Consider the following 12,289-nt stretch of genomic DNA (forward strand, 5'->3'; position numbering starts at 1 on the left):
CAAACATGTTTGTGTGTTTCAGATGACAAAGAACTAGTAACCATGGCGGAGGCCTGCTGGTTAAAGGTCATGACGGAGAGGCAACACACACTTGAGGAAACATATAAGATTGAGATCTCAGCCAGCCAAACAGCAGAGAAGGGGCCTGTCACCATGACTGACATCAGCCCTCTGTGGGAGGAGACGGCACACAAAGCCTGGCTGCTACACATAGGTTAGCTCTTGTTGTATTAATAATTTGGACTTGCAGTGCATTCAGAAAGAGATCTGAAATTTTGCTTGTAAAATGTCTTCTCAGAGTCTCAGAAGAAGAAGCTGGCCAGCAGCGTTCACAACAAGTTTGATATGATCAGCAGTGCTGTTCGCTCAGCTTTGGGCAGACTGGGCAAAGAGACAGTAACAGTAGAGGTAAATACGTTCACATTCCCTCACACTGTGTGGTCCTTCTCAGAATATAAAGATGCATATGCTTGTGACCGTTGTCCCCTTTGACGAGTGTGAGGTTGGTACCCTACCCCAGGTGTCCCTGTACCAACAATCATCCCAAAGTCACTGCTTTTTTTGTGTTGTGGTCCGTCCAGCCCTGTGGGGGTGTTTGATTATTTCTTTAAATGGATTTGGATTATCACAGCTGATTGCCCCTGAGTGGGCATAGTAATTGATATCTGTTAGGCCTATCCATGGGAACACTCACTACAAACACACTGTTTGCTGCTGAAGGTTAAAGACGCGTTTATTGTTGTTTTTTCCCTGAAACACGTGGCCCACATCATTAGTTCCCCCACAACGCTTAAGACGTTGAGCCATCTGGAGCAGGGAGCAGGGACATATTACTCAGGCACACAGGCATGAAATTACCGCGTCTGTGTGTCTGTCTCAACCCCAGAAAGTGTGTGCGTTCTTGTTTACGCGCATCTCTTGCCCACAGAAATCGGGTTGGCAATTATAGTGGTACCAATCTGATGAAAACATTATTCATTTGATGTTATTCTTTATCATATCAGTCTTTGACAGGCTATCAGAGAGGGTGATGAATTGTTTTTTCATCTGAGAGGCAGGCAAGAGGAGGGAGGGATCTTTGCCTTCTCTTCCTCTGCAGTGCATTGCACCACAGAATAGGTTTGGGGCATGGCGTGAGTGTTCAAAAAATGATATTCAAATCATCAGTAATGGTCAGCCACTTTCCTTCCATCCTCACGAAGAAACAAGTGAGTCATTAATTAATTTCTGGATCATCAACTCATGACCTTTATTTAGCAAGGCATGAGAGATGCTTATGGGGAGTCTCTTTTCAGTCACTGGATCCACAGTAATACATTTCTACAGAGCAATGAGTATAGTTTCAGAGTCTCAGATTTCTACTTTTATTGAACAAGAAAAATAGTTTTAAAGCCTACTGTAGGTAATGAATGAGAATATAGAGACTGATAGGCAGACTCTGTCCTCAGTCAAGCTTCAGTGCAATCCTTCTAAAGATTTATTTCATCAGCGAATGCAGTTTCCATAATCATATCTGTGTCCTCATATTAGAAAGATAATTAACAGCACTAATGATCACGTTAAGTTCATTACACATTCACTGCCAGCCTAGAATGAAGTTGACATTATGTTGCCTTATCATCAAAGGTGGCTTATTGTTGGGAAGTCATTAAAATGGAAATGAGTGTGATGTTCTGATGTTAATTGCAGAGGGAAGAGATGAGTTATGTATTTAATGCAGCATTTAAAAAGCCAATGAGGTTCCTATCTGCTAAATAGGGTAATTAATGCTATATATTACTTATGTTTGTCCAAATGAAGGAATGAAATTAGACAATGATGACGCTGACTTGCTGTTTATCTGTCACACCATGGCTCTAGCTTGCAAACTTCATTATTACTCTCTTTTCTGTCTGTAATATTTCTATAATCTCCCCTCAAATTACTCCTTTATTTCTTTCTCTGCACAACTTCTCATTTGGATAGGCAGTCAGTCATTTAGAGAAACAGTTTTCACTCTCCAGAAGGCTTGTCAAAGTTTGCTGTCAACTTTTATACATGGATTTATTCTGAAATTATGGCAAGTTTTTGCATCTCTTGTATTAGAGAAGTAATTTTTTTCCTTTTTATTGTACTTGAAATCAATTATGGCATTCATAGGGTTATACCCCAAAACACAGAATTAGCATCGGTAAATAAGACTCGATATAAAGAATTACAGCATGTTCATTCAGTCAATTAAATGGCTTTCCTGGGTCAGCTGTGAGGATGGACACATGTTGTTTCACTACTCTCTCAGCGAGCACTGCTGTGATGATGGGCTTAATGAAGCAGTTAACAGTCAGAATATGATCCCGGTGTGTCTGCTGAACATGAGCATCCTGCAGTGTCAACACGGCTCTGTTTTGGGTTTTTCTATTTTTTCTTTTCTTTTCCCTTTTCATCGACACATACACACTTGCTCACGCACAACAAAGGCGCACACGCACTTACCTTGCCCTTGACTGTGGCGTGGCTCAGTGATATTAATGTTTATGTTAATTAGATCACACCAACAAATGATTACATTTCCAGACAGGGTTATTGTAAGACTGTAGCCACTAGCTTATTTTGCCCAGTGAATGCAATTTAGAACCAATGTAATTGCATGAATGTATTGTAATTGCATGAGGAAACAACAATACCATTATGAATATACAATCTGTGAACATGATGTGTGCTGTGTGTGTACAATATGAGCTAAAGGAAGAGCGATTGTGCTGCCTGCTCTTTTCATTTGCATCCATCAGGTTACTCTCCTTTCTTTGTAGGAGTTCCTGTCCTACATGGAGTCACATCGACAGAGAGGCTACAGCATGTTTGAGAATATGAGGACAAACCAGTTACAGGTTTGACATAAATATTTCCATGGATATATTGAAATGTTATTAACAAGCCCAAATTATTTAAATTGGATCTGTTATAATGTTTATCTCTGTCTCATCTATTCCCTGTGTGCTGGCCTCTTGCTGCGGCCCAGTTAAGAGCCGCTGAGTGGGAGCGTGTGAGCTCCAAGTGGCTGCATGTGGAAGCGGAACTGCTGAGGGAGAGAGCTGTGTTCGGCCCTGGCCCAGGGGTGCTGGTGAGCCGAGACTGGGTGCAAGATGCTGCTGAAGGACCTAACCGGACCAGATTACGTATCCGCAGAAAGGCTCTTAGACGATCCAAACGGGTATAGCTCTTCAGTTTAGAGGGCAACCTCTGGAGCTAAAATATATATATATATATATATATATATATATATATAGTATATAAAAAAAAAAATTCAATATATTAAAGCACCGTATGTTGTTACAACAGATGCTAGGATCTCTGTCTCTATGTCTGAGGACCGGCATGTCTGGGGAGAGCAAAACTAGACCAGAAGCAGACACAGGTGAGCACCAGTGTTGCCTGCTGTCTTTTGAAAATCTCCCTTTCTCCTACAATGCAGCTCAATGGGAAAATGTGTGTTTCCTTTGTAAAAGAGCCAAAGATCCTGTGTGAAGTTGGAGCAGAGGCTAAAGAGGATGAAGAAGAGGGAGGCCAGGATTGTGATCATCTGACTTTCTTCCCTGTTTTGAGTGAGACACCCACTATCAGTGAGGGCCCACTCGACCCCTGCACCCCACAACCCTGCTCTCACACACAGGACTGCCCTGACATACGTATCATCCTGCAGGAGCTGTATCCTGGAGAGGAGGTATGGTAGCACAAGAGGCATGCCTGGCTAAAAACAACATGCCTAAACACAAGCACAACTGCTTCCCGCCTTGCTAATATTCACAATCATAATTATCTGATGTAGACTGAGGGATTCCAATAGCCTAGTGCTGCTATCAGAATTTCATCTTTCCTCATTAGTGTAATGTTTTAATGTCGAGGCCCAGCTCAGCTCTTCTCATTCTTCCAGTGAGTTAGAAACCAAGGCACATGTTGACAGGGACTCTCATTGCTCCGGCAACCAGCCGCGGCTTTTAATGTTTCTGACAGAAGTATTAATAAAAACAGTAGGAGGTGATGCAAGCTGTCTTACATCCGCTTAGTAAGTGTGTGATGTGTGCAAGTGTGTCCTGTTGTCTTGCAGTGGTTTAGTGTGTGAATCCTGCTGAGCTTCCTGTCAAATGAACAGAGTCATTAGCTCTGAAAAATGCAAACACTAACACACACACACACACGGACTAACACACACACACACACACACACACACACACACACACACACACACACACACAGACTAACACACACACACACACACACGAGTATACCCACATGGACTAACACACACATACACACACACATACACACAGAATAACACACAAAGGGAGACCCACACATAATTAGCTTTCCAGCGCCAATAGTGTGATTATGACAGTAATGTGTGTGGGGAGAAATCAATGGTCTGACATTAGGCTCTCAGTCAATAAAAGTCCTCCTTTTCTCTCCTTCTTCCCATCATCAGCTAAATCACCCTCAGACTGATAATACATATCTGTCCAGAGCACAGTAAGGAGATAAGGAAACAAGTTTATTGTTATGTATTTAATCTTTGATAACAATAAATTTAACTTTTTTTTTCCTGAAATCTAGTCATTGTTAGGGACCATAGGCCTGATGCGAGTTTGTGTTCACTTATGGAAATCGCCATAAAATGGGACCATGATACAGCTTAGTGTAACATTTCTGTGCCATGTTGAGGCTCACTCACCTTGACTCTTAAATGCTCTCACATGACAAGTGATATTATCCATCATTGCATGTCTGTATGTGTGCAATCACACAAGAGGTTCTGATCACTTAGCAGGTTTCCTATTGTGTATGTGGCAGTGATTAATTCTCCTAATAATGGCCAGGCAGGGCTTCCTCCTCCACCACCACCAAGTGTGTGACTCTTGTGTCTGGGGGTTGGGAGTCTGATTTGATTAGTATAAATTGTGAGGGGCCTGCGGGTATGTTGGGGCCCCATATGGTTTTTGGGTGCTGTGTCCCAGAGGGCTTGCAGTAGGGCCAACACAAGGAGACAGCCAGGTGCACACACTCACTGTGAAATGAGGGGAGACAATAGAATTAGCCACACATTATCACAATGCAGTTAGCATTAGCCGCAACCAGCGCTGAAAGCAGCATGTGGGTCCACTTCGGTGCTAGAAGGAGAACAGAGACTGTTGAAAAAGGGGCCGAGCCTTCTCCTCCTCATCAATCAGCTCTGATAATGAAGTGTTCAACTGTGTCTTTTTAATAATGATTAAAATATGTGATTAAAATGATCAATCAAGTAAAGCCTGAAGTGCCTGTGTTGCTGCCATATCATATCCCAGGAGAGAAATGTGCTGATGTGAATTGTACCTCTCACAAGGGGCTTAATGTATCTCTCTTTTCATTCTTCCTCTCTCCCTCTCCGTTTTGCTAGGTAAAGGCCAAGATGTGTGTAGTGATAGTGAGCAGCCTCAGAGTGACAGAGGGGGTGCTGCTGTTTGGGAAGGAGAGTCTGCTCTTATGTGAGGGATTCACTCTTTGTCCTTCTGGAGATGTTTGTTGCAGGAAGCACCACCCCAGCAGGTACAGCTATGTTTGTGCTACAGTTGTGTGCGGTTACAGCAAAGCGTGTAGAACATAGTTGCCCAGTTTTCTCAATCAGTCATCTGTTATTATCTTTCTTTCTCTGCCAGTGTGAGGGATTCCTTCATTTCCAACATGCTGAGTAAAGAGCTGATATCAGCCAGCTGTAGACGCTGGCTCTATGAGGACATCAAGGAGGCCCGCTTCATGCGATTCCTTTTAGAGGTCAGACATTGAAATTCTCCTGCTGATGCCAGAAATAAACAAGCATCTTATATTCAGATTGTGTCTACTCAGGATTTAGTTGGAGAAAATTTACTTTAGATATTAAAGTTTGAGCACATTAAATTTCTCCTCACATTCAATATGTGCTTAGAGTTATTTTCCATTTGTTATTTCTGTATGTGGATTTGACAGTCATTCAACATGCATGTTAAGCTCAGGGTTTAGAGGGGATCTGTTAGATATAAATATTTACTAGAGTCAAATGTCACTGCATCTAAGTTACTGAAGAGCTGCTGTCCTCTTTGTTATTGCCACCATCAGGACAATGCTATTCAGGTCTTTATGAAAAATGGACACTCAGCCTTCCTGGTATTCCTGAATAAAGACCACGTCGCTGCATATAAAAGGTACCACATTTAGATAGATTGGGTGGTAAAAAAGGTTTTTTTTCAGTATTCTGACTCAGATCTCAAATCTTATACCACACTCTCTCTCTCCCTGCAGGTTGTGCACGGTAGTATCGTCATTAAAAGGCAGAGGGGTTGCTGAGGTCATTGCTAATGCAAAGTAAGTGTCATCAGTTTGTCACAGACATCAAACAGCAACATTTTGAGACAGTAAATGTAATCTCTTTTTATTACATAAATTAAAATGTGAAATACATCAAAAATAGGTGAGTAACATGTAGCTAGATATAATACACATATGATAAAACATTGTAGGGCTGTCTAACAATAATGTCAGCAGCTTTTAGGTCATTTGATTGGCTTATGTTCTAACTTTTTTATTCTCCACACATCCTGATTGACTGTAGCCACTGAGTTTGGTGCCATTAGTCCAGTATAAGTCCTTATCCTTTTCTCCTCAAACGCATCTCCTCCTCCTCCCCCTCCTCTCGAAAGCCTTTCCGTCTGCTCATTACATCTCTTAAGGCATGTCCTACACAGGCTGCTCTCATGGACCACGTACACACCTCCCTTTGGCTCTGACTTTTCCTTCAGCGTCCCCTCACCATCCTCCTGAATGTACGACAGGGGATTCCGTTTCACATTCAACTTAGTGAGGTTGTGTAAGACTTTCACGAACTCTGGTAGGCTGATGAAGAGGTTATCAAACAGGCCTAACTCTTGGAGACTGTCTAGAGCCACCATAGTGGGAGGCAGGTCGTCCAGCTGGTTCATTCCCAGATTGAGACTCTTCAGGCTAGTAAGCAGACCCAGTGTAGAGGGCAAAGCTGCAGAGGTTAAGCAGTTGTTAGAGAGGTTAAGGTGTGTTAGTCCCACTAAGTTGCCGATGGATTCGGGCACAGACTCCAGCTTGTTGCTGTGTAGATCCAGCCATCTGAGTGACGAGAAGTTCCCAATGTTATCTGGGAGTTTCTGTATCAGGTTGCGGCTTAGGTCCAACTCATCCACGTTGGTCAATTTGAGGAGACACTTTGGGAAGATGGTTATTCCCATGTTGCTGAGGATGAGTCTGCGCCGTCCATCTGGTGTCATCCGTATTGCCTTTTTGGCAATCTTGACAGTCACCTTTGTCCCTTTGGCTCCCTTCCCTTTGGGCATGGTACTGCAACACACAGAGAATTACTGCACAATTCACTTTAAAATTAAGCTTCACTTTTTTGATACTTGCCTTTAAGAGACTGATATACAGTAATGTATCTAATCTTCACCATCACACAGTACTACAGCAAATAAATGTGATGTGTGTATGTTTCCGTGTAAGTATTTGTGTGTAAAGCTGATGTGATTTATTCAGATACAAGGGGCTTATGTATGGCCTCGGGCAATAGGGAAAGCAAGGTCTCTGAGGATTGAGAGCTTGAGTGGTGTGTGTGTGAGTGTGCGTGTGTGTGTTGCAGTGTTATGTCTGCACTAGTGTGTGCTCACCCGGTGTTGCCCATGGGGGTATTTAAGAGCACAACTCTCTAATTAAGGCTAATGCTGGGGAACAATAGGAGAGAGGCGACACTGGGTAATACAGTAAAAACAAATGAGTGCTGATGCTCCCTCACCATTCAACTGATTGAGCTGTTTGGCTCTTTTCGGGCTTTCAGGCAAGGAGTGTGTATGTGTGCTCTTGTTTGTGTGTCTGTGTGTGTGTGTGTTTGTGCGTGTAGGACATTCACATGCAAGTGTGTTGACATACATGGTTGTACTGTACTACGTTACGTGTGCAGCACGTGCACAAAGAGACAGATCAGGACTTTGATAAATGATAGCTAAGGAGTGTTGGTAGTGTGATGAGGGCTTCGCTCTTCTCCCCTCCCTGTCGAAGAGAGCAAGGTGTGTGTCTGTTTGTGTCTGTGTTACACCCCAAGGCCCTCTCTCGCCTCATTCATCATCCTCAGGATGCGAGAGGTTATCCACTGGTGCTTGTTCCCATTATAACCTCCTATAGAAAACTATTGCATGAAATTATTGCCTGCAATTAGATAACACATACTGGGCCAAATGCAATGATTGATTTAATGTAGTTTACAAAATTATTTGGTCAGGAGTTATTGGACAAGGGGAGGAGTTAGAAACTAAATACCTTTTTAAAATAGCCCCTCGCTTCCTAGTTAAATACATTTATATTGTATGGATGCCTGTTTCATTTTCCAGTTCATACCCTGCTATATCCCTGTTATAAACATTTATTTAAATTGTTAACAAAAATGAAGATATGTACTCACCATATTTTTATCTTCTTTTTTCCTGAGTTGATGTTAATAAAGTGTCTTCAATTTTAGAAACATACCAACAGCATTAGCTCCTGTGCCATTTTAGCTTGAAACCTCTCACCACTGTGTCAAAAAAAGAAAGTAATCAAGTCATATTTTCATAGCATAGCAACAAACCATTAAATACCTTGACATTAGATTTCCACTTGGCCTGGCATTAAGAAGTTACACTCAAAATGCAGTAGTGTAGTCAAAAGAAAAGATCAGGAATGCACCGTTTGTGTATATCAGCATTTCCCTAGCCTGAAAAGTCAAGGTTCCTCTTGTTTAATAGCGTTACTTAGCAACTGGGGTGCTTGGCGCCAGGACTTTATTGCCATGTTACTGGCCCACAGAGGGAAAAGAGATTTCAGGAGCAGTTGAATGTTTTCCTAATTTAGATGTAACTCGTTTTGATAGGTAGTATATAGATATATTGTAAATATTTTGTAATCCATGAGTAAATTGTAGATTAATTAGAAACATGGAATTTTGATTGAGCAGGTTTTGTGCTCAGCAGTTTGTTACAGTGTAATTTTTTTTAGAGAATGCCTCTCTATTTGAGTGAATGCCTATTCAATGCCTACCTATCAACTAACAACAGTCTTTGAACAAGCACCTCAGAGAAAAAAACAAATGTAGAGGAAACTATTGTGTGTTTTCACCCTGAAGCAGGAAATCTTATTTATTTTTCTTAGAAATCAGTAAACTTGTCATTCCTGTTTGACCAGCAATCATTAACTATGTGAAGCGGTGCCACCATTGAAAAACGTGATGTACAAGTAAAATATTGGCTCCTCTATTAAACGCCTCAGTTTGCAGTTGGAGACTAGTTCACACAACTTTCAGTACAAGCGTTACTAAAACTATTTTTCTTTACAACCTACAGATGGCACCATGAGTTTCATCCTCCACATTTCTACTCACTACTTATGCTACACACTGTAACTCACCTCAATCCCATAACTGCTCCTACAGCTGTGTACACACAATTTCTGTTTCCTGAATCACTCACTCACCTCCACTCTGCTGCTGGTTCAGAACTCTGTGTTACATTTCAACACTGGTTGCTTGGCAACAGTGCAAGCAAAAAAAAACAAAACAAAAAAAAACTTTGTATTGATAGGAATTGCTCAGTGATCAGCCTCTGATGCTAAAGTGTTTGTTTTTATGTGTATCAGGAAGACCCCTGTGGTTGAAAAGGCAGCCCTTGTGAAATGGCAGGTAATGCAATAAACATGGCTCTTTCTCCATTTTGTTTTTGTCAGAGTTGTTTGTGCTCCCATGTCCCCCTCTTAAACATTCCTAATTATTTTTAAATACTGTCATTCAGCTCCAGTTTTGTTTATAACTACATTCTTGTGTTTTGTGAGGTGTTATTAACTTCATATCATCTTGTCTGTCCCCCAGAGAGGGGAGATAAGTAACTTTGAGTACTTGATGCATCTGAATACTCTTGCTGGGAGGACATACAATGACCTGATGCAGTATCCAGTTTTCCCCTGGGTCCTAGCTGACTACCAGTCAGAGGTAGGCTCACACAGCAACATCTTTGTATTCCAAGCATTCCACATAAAGAAAATATCCTTCATATTGTAGGTCAGAGACTCTTGTAATGAAAGTATTAGGAGTTTTATTACACAAACTCATGCTAAAAAAAAAAAAAGCTAAAATGTATAGCTTATATCTTTGTCTGTAAAACACTAAATACCATGTGTATATTTTCTCTTAATGGTTATATTCATACTTATATCCCACCCCCATTAATCTCTGTCCTGGATAGACACTCGACCTGTCAGATCCTGCAACTTTCCGTGATCTGTCTAAGCCAATGGGAGCTCAAACAGAGAAAAGGAAACAGATGTTCCTACAGAGATATGAAGACCTGGAGAGCAGTGAGGGTGAAGGTACCTTTTCAGCTTCTCACTTTTCATTATTCTCCCTATTGTGGTTCAATGTATCTTTTATCCAACATGTATATCCTCTTAAACTGGTTCACTCTTTAGGAGAGTTGTCAGCACGATGCCACTACTGTACCCACTACTCCTCAGCCATAATCGTGGCTTCCTTTCTTGTCAGGATGGAGCCATTTTCACACACCTTTCAGGCCCTGCAGGTAAGCTCACTGACACCAGGAAATTTAAAAATATATCCAATATATCCAGATGAACCCCCCCCCCCCCACACACACACACACACACACACACACACATACACACACAAAAGAATACCACTCTGTATGAGGTAGATAAATATAGGTCATATTTAGAATATAATCACTGCTGATCACCGGAAGTTTCGTCTTGATTTCTCTGAAGAAATGTTAGAAAATTCAGTGCAATATGTATCAGTCTGTTTCAACTAACCCACAGGCCTTTGGCAAACCCACTGCTACCCAATGACATTCATCACTGTGTCATCTTCCCTTTCGAAACATAACCTTGCTAATAATATGACTCTAATATGAGCTATTTTGAGTTCTCTGGATCCAGCTTCACTGCTGTTTTTGGTATGAAAACAGATTATTGTGAGATTTCAATATATATGCAAATAATTACAGAAAGCACCTAAAAAAAAAAAGTCAATGCAAATAGCCACAGATGTTACCGATTTACAATACAGCATCCAGTTGATTATAATGAAAGGGCATGCATATTTGATAGTCGGAATAAAGCAATAAAGATGTTAGTCTGGTAAATTACAGTGCCTTTTTGTCTTCTGAAGCACATAACGTGTGTGTAGTAATATCCATAACTGGATTTACATCTCTAACCGAGTTTACCAGTATATATGCTATTTTCATTCATTGAAGTAATTGTTTTACTCTAAATTACATTCTCTCTCATGAGATTTCCATCATAGATTATGGAATTTTACAGAAAGATGAAATGCCTCCTTCAAATAGTAGAAAATCTTTGTATTATGTAAGCAGGAAATAGGGATGTAAAATATGGTTTACTACTCTGAAATTACTTTATTAATATGCCTATTGCCAAGTTTGGTTCAACAATATGCCAGGGTGTGACAGTGCTGTGCCTCGTCTCCTCACAGGGAGGATTTGATATCCCAGAGCGGATGTTTCACAGTGTAAAGAAGGAGTGGGAGTCGGCCTCCAGAGACAACATGGGGGATGTCAGAGAGTTGATCCCAGAGTTTTTCTACCTGCCTGACTTCCTGATGAACTCCAACCACATCCAGCTGGGTCAGGTTCATTTTTATCTCTGGGTATCACAATAATTAATAGAAAATAAAAATAAAAATATTAGTCTTGTGCAAGCACCCTTGATAGTCATGAATATGTGCTTTAAAGATAAGACTGGTGTAATTCTGTATTTTTCTTACTGTCAACAAATCCTACCAACAATGTTTTTCAGTATTTCCCAACTTCTCCACTGTGTCATCTGCCTTTCTGGCCAATGCCTGCTGGCACAAATATACACACATACATGTGTGTGTGTGTATATATATATATATATATATATATATATATATATATATATATATATATATTCATTTATTTATTATTTTTTTCAAGTTTAAAAACTTGGGCACTTTTTTTCTTTAGCAAACATTGATCAAAGAAGAGTAAATAGTGCATTCCTTGGCAACTATTTTCATTTGTGGGTTAACCCACTTTTGGTGTTGCAGTGAGTATTGTATCTTTGGGATTCACTCAAAATGAATTACAGAACCTGGTTTGGTGTTTCCTGGAAACACAAATGCGAGTACATTTAGTGCTTTTTACAGTGTTTTTGTATTACTCATTGAGGCCGAACAAATGCAGAGAATGCATTTCTTTCC

General features: G+C 40.8%; 2 protein-coding genes across 2 annotated transcripts in view; one reads left to right on the forward strand and one right to left on the reverse strand.

The window, feature by feature from the left end:
• wdfy4 (WDFY family member 4) overlaps positions 1 to 12,289 on the forward strand; it is a 38,054-nt gene that overhangs the window by 18,872 nt on the left and 6,893 nt on the right. Inside the window, exons 40-54 of the mRNA XM_053333084.1 lie at positions 23 to 214; positions 299 to 408; positions 2,790 to 2,867; positions 2,999 to 3,190; positions 3,319 to 3,394; positions 3,486 to 3,700; positions 5,408 to 5,556; positions 5,667 to 5,781; positions 6,103 to 6,188; positions 6,286 to 6,348; positions 9,670 to 9,712; positions 9,899 to 10,018; positions 10,272 to 10,395; positions 10,495 to 10,604; positions 11,540 to 11,690. Of these exons, the coding sequence (XP_053189059.1) occupies positions 23 to 214; positions 299 to 408; positions 2,790 to 2,867; positions 2,999 to 3,190; positions 3,319 to 3,394; positions 3,486 to 3,700; positions 5,408 to 5,556; positions 5,667 to 5,781; positions 6,103 to 6,188; positions 6,286 to 6,348; positions 9,670 to 9,712; positions 9,899 to 10,018; positions 10,272 to 10,395; positions 10,495 to 10,604; positions 11,540 to 11,690 (1,824 nt within the window). The remainder of the gene's footprint in view (positions 1 to 22; positions 215 to 298; positions 409 to 2,789; positions 2,868 to 2,998; positions 3,191 to 3,318; positions 3,395 to 3,485; positions 3,701 to 5,407; positions 5,557 to 5,666; positions 5,782 to 6,102; positions 6,189 to 6,285; positions 6,349 to 9,669; positions 9,713 to 9,898; positions 10,019 to 10,271; positions 10,396 to 10,494; positions 10,605 to 11,539; positions 11,691 to 12,289) is intronic.
• Positions 6,537 to 7,365, reverse strand: lrrc18a (leucine rich repeat containing 18a). Its single transcript, XM_053333083.1, has one exon. The coding sequence runs from the start codon at positions 7,344 to 7,346 to the stop codon at positions 6,537 to 6,539; it is 810 nt and encodes a 269-aa protein (XP_053189058.1). The 5' UTR covers positions 7,347 to 7,365.

The sequence above is a fragment of the Scomber japonicus genome, chromosome 14, assembly GCF_027409825.1.
Source record: "Scomber japonicus isolate fScoJap1 chromosome 14, fScoJap1.pri, whole genome shotgun sequence".
NCBI lineage: Eukaryota > Metazoa > Chordata > Actinopteri > Scombriformes > Scombridae > Scomber > Scomber japonicus.

What these genes read in the sequence shown, in the direction of transcription:
- lrrc18a (XM_053333083.1), bottom strand. Translation starts at nt 7,346, where the DNA reads ATGCCCAAAGGGAAGGGAGCCAAAGGGACAAAGGTGACTGTCAAGATT.